The sequence below is a fragment of the Camelus ferus genome, chromosome 10, assembly GCF_009834535.1.
Source record: "Camelus ferus isolate YT-003-E chromosome 10, BCGSAC_Cfer_1.0, whole genome shotgun sequence".
NCBI classification, from domain to species: Eukaryota; Metazoa; Chordata; class Mammalia; order Artiodactyla; family Camelidae; genus Camelus; species Camelus ferus.
The window spans coordinates 2,984,230-2,997,758 of record NC_045705.1 but is presented as its reverse complement, the minus strand read 5'-3'; the positions used below and the strand labels follow the sequence as shown (position 1 = coordinate 2,997,758).

Sequence of the window (13,529 nt, the reverse complement as noted above, 5' to 3'; positions counted from 1 at the left end):
CAAGTTTTTCATAGTTCATCTCAGTATCATAGGTGCCTGACATTTACTGGTACTTATTAAGTGTTTGGGGATGAGCAGTGCTTAAGAAAACAGAAGGGACCTAATGTTGAAGCTCAGTGGGTCCTGAGTCTCCCAGACAGTGTTTGTCTTCCTCATTTGAGTACCCTGCCTTTCCTGAACTTCCCCAAAGCTGCTAATCCTTTCATTTTAAAGGAAAGTAAAGCCCAAAGAGATTAAATGACCTGCCTGAAGTGACATGCCAGAGCTCATGGCAGAGTTAGCATTGGAACTCAGTCTTCCTGATTCCAGATCTGTTGTTCTTTCCATTTCATCCCCAAGTGATACTCTGAGCAGAGAGGATTCCTAGGAGCCTGTGGGCTTGATCTAGGGACGTTCACCCAGAAAGAAGGGGTTCTTGAGCACCAGGCTGACCAAACTCCCCCAGAACTGGAGTTAACAGAGCCTGGCACCATTAACTCTAAATTTGCATTTAGTCTCCTTACAAAAACCAGACAAACAAAAGAACAGAAATAGTCAACACCTACATCACCAAGAAGCATTGACAAGAAAAAAGAATAATTTAAATGGACACTCTTTGTGTGAGGAAAGCTTAAAATTATACCAAAAGACAAAAATATACCAGATAACAAAGTCTGTTGAAAATATCTTTTTTTATTATAAACAATACAAACACTTCCTAATACATTTTGCAAATATAACACACTTTCTTTTCTTTGCCTGAGTTTTTATGAACATGTTCTCTCAACACAATGGTTCTTTCCTTGATGGCCATTAAGTGCCAGGCACTGTAAAAATTTCTGAGGGATTAAAGAAAAAAAAAAGGAGAGAAAAGAGGCATAGTTTCATTCTTCAATCCAGTAGGCTGTTTTATTTTGGGTGCTTCTATCTTAACTTATACATTTACAATTTATAAGACATATCTTAGTCAATATCTTTCAAAAATAGATTATACCTAAGGTAAACTGGACAATTTAAACAATTAGCTAGATAAAACAGAGTTAAATATTACCTTCGATCTTAAATAATCAGGTGATTTAGGAAAAAGTGATGCCATGGCCTTAGGTCATTTTGTTAACAATTCTAATTTATTTTGATCGTTTTGAAAGACCTGAAGTATTTTAACACAAAGAGAACATCTCTCTTTATCTTCTATAAATATGAAAAGAAATATTTGTCTTCTTTGAGAATAGTCTTTGAGTCATTGTCAAAAGTGAAAATTGAAGAGACTAGAAAGACCACACCGAGTGTCCTGACCATTAGTCCTTGTCTCCTATCTTTAGTGACCTTGACATTTCCTTATGAAGAGGGGAGTGGGCATCCAAATATTTTTAGTGCAAAACCCAAATTATTCCTTTGGGAAGTTGTCTATAGTGTATTTGTTACAGACATTTTCCTTTGGCTGATCTTTGTTTGTGTAAGGCTGTTACATGCTCCCCCCAGAATTCCATTTGCATACGATTTTATACTAGTTAGTAAAGATGATTCACTAATTGTATAAATGTCATTCACTTTTACATCTTTGCAAAGTTTCCTTATAAATATATTAAGCTAACTCTCTGACAGACCATCTATCCCATTTCTGATGTGGGGAATATTGTCAACTACTGGTTCCGTATAGATCAGGTGATCAGTGGAGATAATGGATTTCATTACTATAAAATTCAATGTGGTTCCAGCCACGCATAGCTGCACAGACACTACATATTCAAAGATAATTTACTGAAGCTTGTTCACAGAACTAAGCTTTCCCTTGATCTCTCCCCCTCCCCTAAACCCACCCCCCACACACAAAAGGATCTGGAAGTAATATCACAAATGCTCTCCAGGATTTAAATAACAGTATTTTAAAAACACCTAACACCACAATAGGGAATTTGCTGGCATGACGCGAACAATACGTTTACTCCAGATGCTGTACTCAAACTGTATGGGCCCATTGAAAAAATAGATATATCCTGTAAGAAAAAGACCAAAAAGAAAATTTCAGAGTTTGAAAATAATGAAGCTTTACGCTAGCGAACATTAAAAGCCCAATCTGTTTTTTTCTGACGTTCCAACGTGTATCTTTATAAACACCACTAAGTCTTCCATAATTGCTTATATTAAATTAATTGTTGTCTTGCCATGAGTTCCAGTTTTGATGCTTGAATTACTGATATTGGTTATTTGTTGTAAGTTAGAGATAATCTCCCTGTCCATAACTGAAGCAAAAAATTATTATATAGTTATGAGGTTATTGCTTTTCATATATAAATTACTCCCCACCCCACCCCAGATTTTAACTATGGCAATACTCTTTGCATTTTATCACCTTTAAGAGCATGCTTAAGATTTGGCATCTTTTATTCATAGAATCAGCAGTTACTAAGTAAAATTCTCATTTATTTCTAAGCATATTAATTCTTATTTGCTGTCTGTGTAAGTAGTCACATAGGAATGAGTAATTCCTTAACTGCCAGACATTTATTAGCACATGGAAGTTCTGTATAAAAATCCTTTAGAAGGAAATGATTTTGACAGGCTACAGATGCCCTCCATTAATTAAGGTCAAAGCAAGGGAACTCGTTACCATTTTTCTCATAGACAGCATCTACTTTATCACCAATTCCTGGGAATTCCTCTTCTATGAGTCTGGGGTAGTCTGTATCCAACATGCGGTTGGCATCATCATAGCTATTTAATAAGAAAAAGAAACTCAAGTAGGTTATGGGTAAATTATCTTAGAAATAATACAGTGGATATAAAGGCAATTTTCAAAATTGACAGAAGTTTCAAAACTTTAAGTCCACTAAGAACATCTGGTAGCTTTTTAAAATTAGGAATTATAATACTGAGCATAAAGTGGATATCTTGTGCGTATTTTGACTTGCTTAAAGGCCCTCTTTGTGAAGACAGTTATAAGCGAATGTCCATTTCAAAATGTGTATATCTGTTATAAAAGCGTGTCATTAGGAAAGTATTCTTAGAGTGAAATAAATATATGTTTATGCATTGAGCAATTATCTATTGATCTCTCACTATGTGTAAGACAACTTGCTAAGTGCAATTATGAATACAAAGCTATTTAAGGTTTAATTTCTATACTAAAAATTATAGGGGCATATGGTGGTTCTAAAGCTGAGAATGGGAGCATAGCTTCCCCTCCCATAACTCTATATTCCATACTCCTCCTCCCCTGCACATAGTCCACCCTAGCCAACCAAACACATTCTGAAATTAACCTGGGAGCACAGCCTCCCGTGATGTCCTATTCCTACTGTTACCAGTGAGAGTTCTTTGTACGCTTGAGGTATGTTCTGACAGGTAAAAGGCAAGAACCACTGAACCATCAGGAAACCCAAGACACACACACAAAACTGCAGCACTGGGCATCAGAAGCCAGGCATCAAGAGAGAGTAAACAGGAGATGTCATGGGCGTCACATGAGATGGGAGGTAACCTTTGAATGGGGTGATCAAGAAAGACTCTGTAGACGAAACGGTATTTCAAGTTAACTTTAAACAATGGGTAGAATTTTCAGAAAGGTGAAACACAGGGAAGGACCTCCAGAAAGGAAATTACACAAGGAAAGATCTGGGGGAGAGAAAAGTACAATGCATTTGAGACATGGTAAGCCATCCGTCTTGGCTGAACCATAGACCTCATTTAGGGTAAAGGGACTAGAACACGAAATAAAGAAATCAAAAGGTAAAGATGGTGTATAAAGGAATGCATGTGTGTGTATACATGCATGTGTATAGAGAAAGTAAAACTACCATTTTTAAAATGTCAAGTATTGAGCACCTATGAGATAATCATCCCCAAATACAGACATGGATCTGGGCTCATAAATATGGCCAATGTCAATGCTGCCTTAAACTCTACACGTGTTTTAGATATCCCAGCCCCATGTATTCTTCAAAAAGGGCCAGCTTTACAAACTATAAGCCTAGCAGCTTGCTGGTCAACCTCTCCAATGGCTCAACAGACTCTCTAGAAATTGTTGCCTTCTCTTGCTCAGTCTTCTCCTGTACCGATCTTGCGTCCTCTCTGGCCACAGACGATGGCGCTACATGTAAGTTAGGAGAAGATGACAAGAAAGTGAATCCAGGAGAAAGATTACAGAGAATGAAAATGTCAAAATAAGAGCGATGGTTTTGCCATGGCTGAAGTACCACAAATGGCTAAGAAAGAAAAAAAGTGGCCCAGGAGAGGTGAGAATTACATCTGATTTTCAAGAGGGCTTTTCAGAGGCTTAAATACCTGTCTTAGGGGCTGCAGGAGCTGACATGGAACAGGAGTGAATGACTGGTTGGACATTTAAAATAACACGAGATAATAATTTTAAGCAGCAAGAGATGTTCAAGGCTCACTCTGCCTCTATGACGCAAGATGGTGGGTAAATACAGCTGCCATACCTCCAGACTTGGTTTCCTGAGAAGAAGAGAGTCTTCCCTGTGTCCTCGAAGTGAACGGCTGCGCTTATCTTTTTAACCTCTTTTGGAAATCCCAGTTCCGATATTTTTTGGGGATAACCTTCCAGAATGTCATAACCATTAAGAGCCCAAAATTTCCTGCCTAGAATAAGTGAAAGAATCGTTTTATTACCCAAGGGAATCTGTTAGGACTCACAGGTACAAACATTTACTTTAACCAGAAAGACTCATTTTACACATTTATAAAAAAAACTAGTTCAATGTTTGGAGTCACCATGTTTATGAAACACAAAACTATGATCATCCTTCAAACAAAAACTAGGATTTAAGATCCTGATTTCTGAATTGTAAGTATAGCCAACCAAGTATCATAATCAGTTTAGCAATTTATTACTTATGAATATTAAATTTGGAGCTGGATGGAAAATGCAGTAAGGTTTCTACATAAATATAAGCAGCATAGTAGGAACAGGAAATCAGACTGAAAACTCAAATTTTATACCAGGTAGAAACTTGTTATTTCCTCCTCTAAAAGGTAACTTCATTATAGGGTTAATTATAAAAGTCAAACAAAATAAAAACAGCATCAGTAGAATGCCATGCAGCCATTATAAATGATGATCATGAAGCTGGAATAGCAATTCGGAAATTTTTCCATGATTTTATGTCAAGGGAACAAGAAAAATATTAAAATGTATATACACCATGAATATAAATATTTAAAAATATGTATTACATATGATAATGACTAGAAAAGAAAGTGAGAAAATAAAATAAATTGACTTTTCAGAACTATGGATTAATTTTTTCAATTTTTCAAAATGAACATTGGTATAACATCTGCTTAGTAATTGATTCTCAAGAAGAAATAAGAGAAGAAACTGACATGATTACTATGAAACAGAGAGGATATGATTTATCATGTAGACTTCTTAGTGTCAAACTTGGGGACACTTGGTAAAAAGTTTTCAGGTCCTTTCTGGCTTCCATTTTCTTATACTCGCTTCTTAATTTAGATGCATTTTTGACAATGACCAGTTTAAGCAGCTGTTGAGTGTCAAGTTCATCATCGCCTTCTCTGGACACATGGGAGGTCTCGCTGGTGGAAAGCTTACCTCTGAAGATGAAGATAAGGTCACGAGATGGGTGCTCATAGGCAGCATCAATACGGTTGGGAAGTTCTGGCCAAAACGATTTTGTTAAAAACAGTTCCACGTCCACCTGCTGAGGATGCAGGCGCCAGAAGAATCTAACCCGAAAGCAAAAATGCAGAGTTGGCCATCGTTTTTTTCAAGCGCAATATTTCTATCCTGCTAGCCACCCACCTCCACATCAACACAGGTACGTTAGACAGACATGGCCATTCCCCAACCACTTCCCTTGAGGGGTTAGCTAAACGAGCTGTTGCTATCCTAACTCTAGTGTAACGTGTTGAGGTCTAAAATCTCACAGAGCCTTTGTGAAGGGCTGCAAGTCCTTTCTGGGCTGGAACTACGCTTTGTTCAATGTTGCATATCTTGCAAGTGGCAAACAAACATGCCGGGCACTGTGCTGGGCTCTGGAAAGAAGACATGAACTATGCTTCCAAGATCTCATGCCCTGGGGAAACTGACACATGAGAAAAAAAAAAAAAAAAACCCAGATCACACTGTAATTAGAGCCAGAATAGACGAGGTGGGAATGCCATTGGATCACAGATGAAGGAGCAATGAATAGGTTAACGAATAAATGAACAGATACGCATATTAGAACAATATCAAAATTAAAAATTAGCATTTCACTTTTCACCCCTTACAGGTTTAGGTTGTAAAGTGTTTCCTCTCTCAAATTCCCGCATATGTTACCAGAACCAAAGTCTTTCCATTTCCAAAGAAATTCATGTGGAATTATGAGTAATAGCTTACTAATATGGTAATTAATTTCAATACATGTGTGTTTTTTAAATAAATAAATTGGATTTGTTGCTTCCTTTAACTATCTTTCTAAGAAAAACGACCACCAAAGATGTAAGGAGAAGCTGTACAATGCCAAGGTTATCCGATGAAAAGTGAGCTGCTTATCCATCAGTTACTTATTTCACCTGAAATATGCAAACTGCCCAAAGGCCTATAATTTTCACCTTTCTCTGGAAGTTTGAGCAGGTGATTTGGCAATTGGCAGGCACAGCTTCACAGATGTTTATGACATGCAGAGTTTATAGTCATACCAAGAGTACCTGTCTTTGAAGATCATTGTTTCTCCTCGGAGGCTGGTGATGGCATCGAGGGATAAGGAAGGGTCACACTTGTCTGGCGTTTTGGGGTGTTTAGGGTTGGGGTCGTCGTCTCCTGGACCTGCAGTCATGGAATAAATGAAGGCAGTCACTGAGGACGACCCCACTGCTGACTGATCCTGCCAATGGAAAGCAGGACAGGCTCCCTCCAGGGAGGCAGTTCAGTCCTGCGGCTCCTACACATACTGCTCCAAATACCATGTCATCCTTCCTTCCTCCAGGGTTGCGGGGACTTGCCTGCGGGACTTCCCCTTCTGCTTTCACCCTCAAGACCCTTGACACTCATCTCAACAACAAGTTTACTTTCTTGAGGTTGGCGATAGAAATGGACGGGGTTGGGGGCGGGAAAGACTTTGAGGAAACTTCTCCCATGTTTGCACAACCCACTGACAGATTTCTCTTAAGAAACACTTTCCACTCAAAGCCACTTCTGGAGCCCTTCCTCGGGCTCGTCCTCTTGCCTGTTTTGACAGCTGTCCACATCCCCTCCTGCTGCTTGCCCACTTTACCGCAGCACAGCTGCGTCTCAGTGGAAAGCCACGCCTTGGACCACTCGGATAGGACTTGCCTCATGTTTGGAACTTTTCCACCAGCTCCCAAGAGTGCAAAAGGGAGGCAGTGTATAAAATAATTCTAACCTTTTTCTCTACCTCCTTCTTCTTACTCTATCATCAAATCCGTCGATTACAATATCGTAGGACCATTAAGAACTGCGAGATTCTTGCCTGGGCCTACACGCACTGCTGTAGTAGATTGAAATCCAGAAGGAGAAATAATAGGTTGTGGTGGCATGAGCCAGTTTTCGGAGCTCTGTGGTCTAGAAGTGTTTACACTGATGACTGTGTACTGTGGCTTTCATTCTATTTATGGCAGGTAATCTTGCTTGTTTGGGTTGAGGCTTAATTATTTTGTAAATATTATTGAAAATTTGGAAGGAAAAAAAGAAGACATTCTTACTGTAGAGAAGTCACTGTAGATGATGGTTGAACACTACACAGGGCACTTGAATGGCTTCTACTGTGGCAAACTGGAGTCGTTGAAAGAACACCCAGAATTTATCAAAGTGGGTTAAAAATCTCGCTTTCACCCTCTGAAAGCTGTGTGGAAGCTATCCCCAAGGCTGGGTTACTATCCAGTTGGGTTTCACCCAGCTGTATTACTGTTGAGACACTATTTAAACTCTTCAGGCTTAGTTTCTTCATTGGCTAAATGGAGAATAAAATATTTCCCTTTCCTATGTCAGGGGTATTGTTAGGGTATCAGATGCACCTTGCAATGCATGAAAGACAAAAATGAGGAGTTACACTCTGCAAACACTTTGGAGAATGGACTATTTTCTACCTGAACAGGTAGCCTGATCTGGAAAGGAAAAAATGGGCATGTTTCCCCAGGTTCTAATAACAAAACCAGGACAGCAATATTGGTGATGGCAAATTCACTAATCTCTTAGAAATTAAATATATGTATCTGTTCTGCTTTTAGCTGATACGTTCATAGTTACCATAGAGAGACTGGATCCCTTGTACGTCGTCGTCAGGAAGCATAAAGTGGCTTTTGCCCGTGTAGGTGTAGATGGGGAACATGAGTGCTCCTGGGTCCTTGGAGTGGTCAAGACCTAAGGAATGGCCGAACTCATGCGCAGCAACAAGAAACAAGTTGTAGCCTGTAAGAAAACAAAGAAAAATACCATACGCTATTGCTTACATGTAGAATATTTTTTAAAAGGACACAAATGAATTTATCTACAAAACAGAAACAGACTCACAGACATAGAAAGCAAGCTTGTAGTTACCAAGGGGTAAAGAGGGTGGGAAGGGATAAACTGGGAATCTGAAATTTGCACCTCTTAGGGAGTGATGGAAATCTTAGCTATCTGGATTGTGATGTGGTTTCACTGACGTATACATCTATCAAAATTCATCAGATTATACACCTGAAATATGCGTAGTTTACTGTACAGGAATCATACCACAAAGGTGTTTTAAAAAAAGAGAATATATCAAAAAAAAGAAACTGAGAAAAAATATCCTCCAATGACCAATTAACAGGATAAATGCTATTTTCCTCATTTACTGGGCGGGTCACCACTTCTTTCTGGGATATTTTACTCACCTTTTAAAATTAATATTCAGTTCCTTAAAGGAAGATTCAAAACACTGGTTTAATCATGATAAATAATTCAGTGCTCTCTCTGATTACAGTTGTCTACAAAATTAGAATGTCAACAGATTGATCAGTAATCAATACGGACCTCCTGGGAAGACACCAGGAATCCTCATTTGCTCTATTTTCTCAGGTCAGGTGAGGGGAGGAGACAGTGTAACCTTAAGTGAAAAGTCATGGGAGAACACATAGGGCGGTTCCTATCTAGGATGCGGCTTAGAACATCCTCTAAACAGGAGGCAGCATCCACAGGTATGATGACCTGGTAGAGAGGATGCACTAAATAAGGTCTCCAGGAATCTGCCTGGGAACAAACTCCAACCAAACGATCCTTTCCAGAATATCTCTAGACTCTAGAGTTTAAGGAAAGAGAAACTCAACACGGTTGGCCAACTTTCCTCTACTCTTGAAGACTACTGTGTCACTGTATTTACATTATTTCCTCTAGGCATTTTTTTCCACCAATTTTTGAGCTTCCTAATACTGGTATTTTAAATTGGAAAAAAAATAATAAGAGATTAAAAGAAAAAGAGCACATGAAAGCTGGAGCCAGTGGTTTCAATTTGACCTTAAATAACCTTTGCTATCATAGCCTCTGTATAAAGAAAATATATAACTAACTTAGTCAGTAGTGCAGATGATAAGAGTGATCAAAGTTCACAATAATCTGAATGACAAAAAATTCTTCATTGGAACAACTAGCAATGGATTCTTGGCCTTCAGCTGAAAAGTTAATCCTGATTTGTGGATGTCTTCATTCATTTCAGTTTCATATTGCAAACCCAGAACTGATTCAGGAATCAAAGACTGAGGCTTACCGTGACTCTGACTTAACAACACTAGGTGCTATTGTTTCTTCCTAAAGTCATTCTTACCTGTGAAATAGTCAGAACTTAAATACGTAAATTCTCACCTTTCCCTCCAAAGTTTGGAAGCATAGGCATTAAGACATTGCTCATTCAAGGCTCAGTTTTACTTTTCAGAAAAATTATTTGTATTTAAGTCAATAACTAAAAATTAGCTGTTTATGAAACTACCTCTAATTGTCACAACTAGGCCTTCATGTCGCTCCAGAGTTAAGTCCTGGGTGGGACAATCTGGCTTTTCTGCCTAAATTAACATTCCCAGTTCTTTTCAGCCTTGAAGATTCAACTACTGACTGAATTCGTTCAACAGTCAGTTTCATTTTGCTCTTATACATGCAATTTCATCTGGTCTGTCTCGTGTTTTTTGAAGTAAGACACTATCCTGCTTTGTTTGAATGGTATTTATAAAATCAGTGGTAGAGACAAAACAAGTGACTCGTGCAACAGAGAACTGATACTTGACTGGACTTGTGCGTTGATATTCCTACAAAGGAACAGAAGACTATTTCAACTCACATCCGCCTCACTTACGATCTACGTATTTAGCCCTAATAGTTTTTAGGTATACATTTGTAGTAAACTGTACTTCAACACGCCGTAACAACACCTTGGTTGACGAAAGCACTATGATCCTGTTTCTAAGTTAGCCAGTATCCCTCAAGCCACCACACCCAGTAGATTTTGCTCATTTTTAATGCTACATATTGGTTTGTAGAAATGTCACTTGTGGAGACTAGTCAGTAGAAGATTATCATACTTATTAGACTTTTGGGGGGAATATAATCAAATACCAAATGTAACTTATCGTAAGCTTAACTTATCAATGGGTTCATGGTCTAATTGAATCCAATAATCATGAATGATATCTTTATAAGAAATATTACCTTTGGAACTACTTGTCCAGAATTCATCATCATCAAAATGGGCATCTCCTCCGTAATTTGGTCCCGGAGGAAAAGCATGAGCCAACAGACCAGAGGGTCCATCAAAAGGGTAGAAGTCGCCATGCTCTACACACAAAAACAAGAATTCAGAATCTAGTTAAACCCAGTAGTGCCTAGCACAGGTGCTTGGTGAATTTCTGTTGAATTCTGTGAAAAGTAATGAATGACTAAAAGAAGGAGTAAGAGAACAAAGTCTATTAAGGAGCAGAATATAACAATGTTCAAAAATTATTCTGCATCATTACCTTTAATTCCAAAAGAGATCATGATATCAGCGGTGCCGTTGTGAATTCTGGTGAAATTCAGAGGTGTCACATCAGACCAAACTTTGAAGGCTTTTCTGAATGCCTTCTCAACTTCGGACTGGGTCAGATCAGGGGTGTAGTTCACAATTCTATTCAACAGAAAAGGTTTCAATTAAATTTTGGGAAGGTGAAAGCTAGTTTAGAATATATCTTCTAGGAATACTGCTTTTCAACTCAAAATGCAACGGTTTCTCTGCAAGTTCTACTGGAGGTCCATTGTTTCAAAGAACTTTTTCATTAGGAAACCATACAAAGACTAAAAAAAGGATTCAATCAGATGTTTGAGTATCTCCAAATATTTGACCATTTCTTATCAAATTTAAAGTATTTAGATGTTGAATGAAACTTACACTGCATGCCAGAGTGTATCACCATAGCCTAGACAAATGAAATAGCTCTAAAACAGAGTTCACAGAGTGAATAAACTCCATTTTCAGCACTGTTGTAATAAATATGCCTGACTACTACATTTGCACGGATTCTTGAAACTACTTTTACTTCTGTTTTGATTTCATGTCTAAAAGAAATACATTGAGATTTGCCATGAAAAATAATGCTGGGTTAACGTAACAGTAATAGATGTTACGAGATTGTCTCATCAACTGTATTAACGTTATTCCTGGACATACTTAACTTCCAGTTTAATATTTAAGGCCTCCCTAAAACAATGGGACCTTGCATGTTCTGGCATCTCTAGCTGGTGCTGAAAATTAGACATTGGATAGTATTAAAAAAAAAAACTAACAAATATTAAAGAAAGACAGCCTGTGATTTACCTGTAGGTCAAGTTCATCTTGGACCACTTGAGAGTTCGCGGAAAAACATTGTATTCACCCACATCGGGGACCCCACATCTTGGTTTTTTCATGATGTCTAAAGTGTTATCATCGAGTTTGCCAGTCACCTCTAAGCCGAAGAAAGACTGCATTTCTCTAAGCCTGTCAACCACGGAGCCCACTGCAGTCTTCTTCAGGATTCCGGCAGGATTCAGGGGGTAGTAGTATGATTTCAGATAGTTCTAGAAAAGAGACCGAAATGACCTGCTTTTAAGAGAAGGCATTCGTGAGATGTATGAGACCACCGGAATTGACAAAATAACACACTCTACCTCTGCGAGCTGGAAGTCTTCTTCTGATAGATCGTCATCATCACCATCACTGGGCAGGGGCAGGGACCAACACTGCGTCCAAGTCAGGAGGACAAAGGCAGCCAGGACACCTGGGCGCATCTTGAACGGCTGTGCCTAGAGGCTGCTGCCTTTCCACGGACACGTACCTTTACTTTTATAAGCCTAGGGCAGTGAGTCATCACTTATGGACAAGTTTCAACTTCCTAGTCACTTAAAGGTAAACATGCTTACATGGCGACTTTTTCTTTTTTTCTTCACAAGAAGTGTGGTTTGTGGTCGAATTTGAAGGAAATAGAAAATGAGGGCTTTCTCATTTCAGCGGGGTCTCAGAAACCATCTGGCAAAATAGCAGCCTCAGCATATTTATGGATGTTGTGGGAAGAAGCGGAAAGTATATTTTTCACTTCACTTGGCAAAAATTTTCTCTCCTTTGTAGGAAAGTAGCTCCTTTAACTTTTTCAGATAAGAATATTAAGATGGTACACTTTCTAGGAGAAAACCTAGTCCTGTTTCCAGAATGTCAATAACCTGGTAAGTTTTAAACTTCATTTTCTCCAGAGTAACTTAGAGAGAAATATTGTGTATGTATACCTGAGGGTCACGGAATTGGACCAGAGCCAAGCTTGGAGACTCAACACAGGATTGAGTGCTGTGGTCGGAACTTAGAAACACTGGTGGGATTTCTCAACAAACATGGAGTCCTGCCTGAATTTCATACAGGTCCCGGCAGAGGTAAAAGAATGTATTAGAATGCAGTATATTGGAATACAACACAATGGCTAACGCATATTGAGGGATTGCTGCGTGGTAGGCTTAAAAAGCTTTATCTCGTTTAACCCTTACCACAGCCATACGAAGTAGGTACAGTTAATTGGGAGGCTTATTTTTCACTCCACATGTGAATAACCTGAGACACAGAGAAGTTAAACACTTGTTTAAAGTGACACAGTTAGTAAATGGTCCTACCAGCATTTGGATCCAGGCCAGTAGACTGAAGACTTTATGTTCTAAGCCACCGTCAAGCATGACCCTCTACCCCATCCACTCTCAAAATTTTTCTCAAAAACCGAGCTGCTTGGTTCCTAGGAGTGCTCAAGAAAGGTAGGGCTCTTGGGCCATTTTCAAGTTTCTTGATTTTCATTTTTAAGTTTGAATAATAGAAGTACCTTTGGTCCAACCACTCAGGAAAAGCATCCTTGAGGGGCCTCTGGTCTGTTACTCCCTTTAGAATGTCACACATTTAATACCATGAACTCAGAATGCCATCTTTGGTCCTTTGCAGATGTCAGGAGAGCAACATGGGCCCTGATCTTCAGATTGATAGAACGATTGAAAATGCAAGTTAATTTAAGTGATTACGAGTCCGAGAGAAGCTTCGGTCAGAAACATGCTAAGACAAACAGCAGGAGCATGA

General features: G+C 38.8%; 1 protein-coding gene across 1 annotated transcript; it reads right to left on the bottom strand.

The window, feature by feature from the left end:
* Positions 1-652: 652 nt before the first annotated feature.
* Positions 653-12,227, bottom strand: MMP13 (matrix metallopeptidase 13). The gene is made up of 10 exons (XM_006186205.2): positions 12,095-12,227; positions 11,763-12,004; positions 10,927-11,075; positions 10,622-10,747; positions 8,210-8,371; positions 6,652-6,769; positions 5,552-5,685; positions 4,419-4,578; positions 2,591-2,694; positions 653-1,976 (listed from the first exon to the last, which is right to left on the bottom strand). The coding sequence occupies exons 1-10, from the start codon at positions 12,212-12,214 to the stop codon at positions 1,876-1,878; spliced, it is 1,416 nt and encodes a 471-aa protein (XP_006186267.1). The 5' UTR covers positions 12,215-12,227; the 3' UTR covers positions 653-1,875.
* Positions 12,228-13,529: the final 1,302 nt, after the last annotated feature.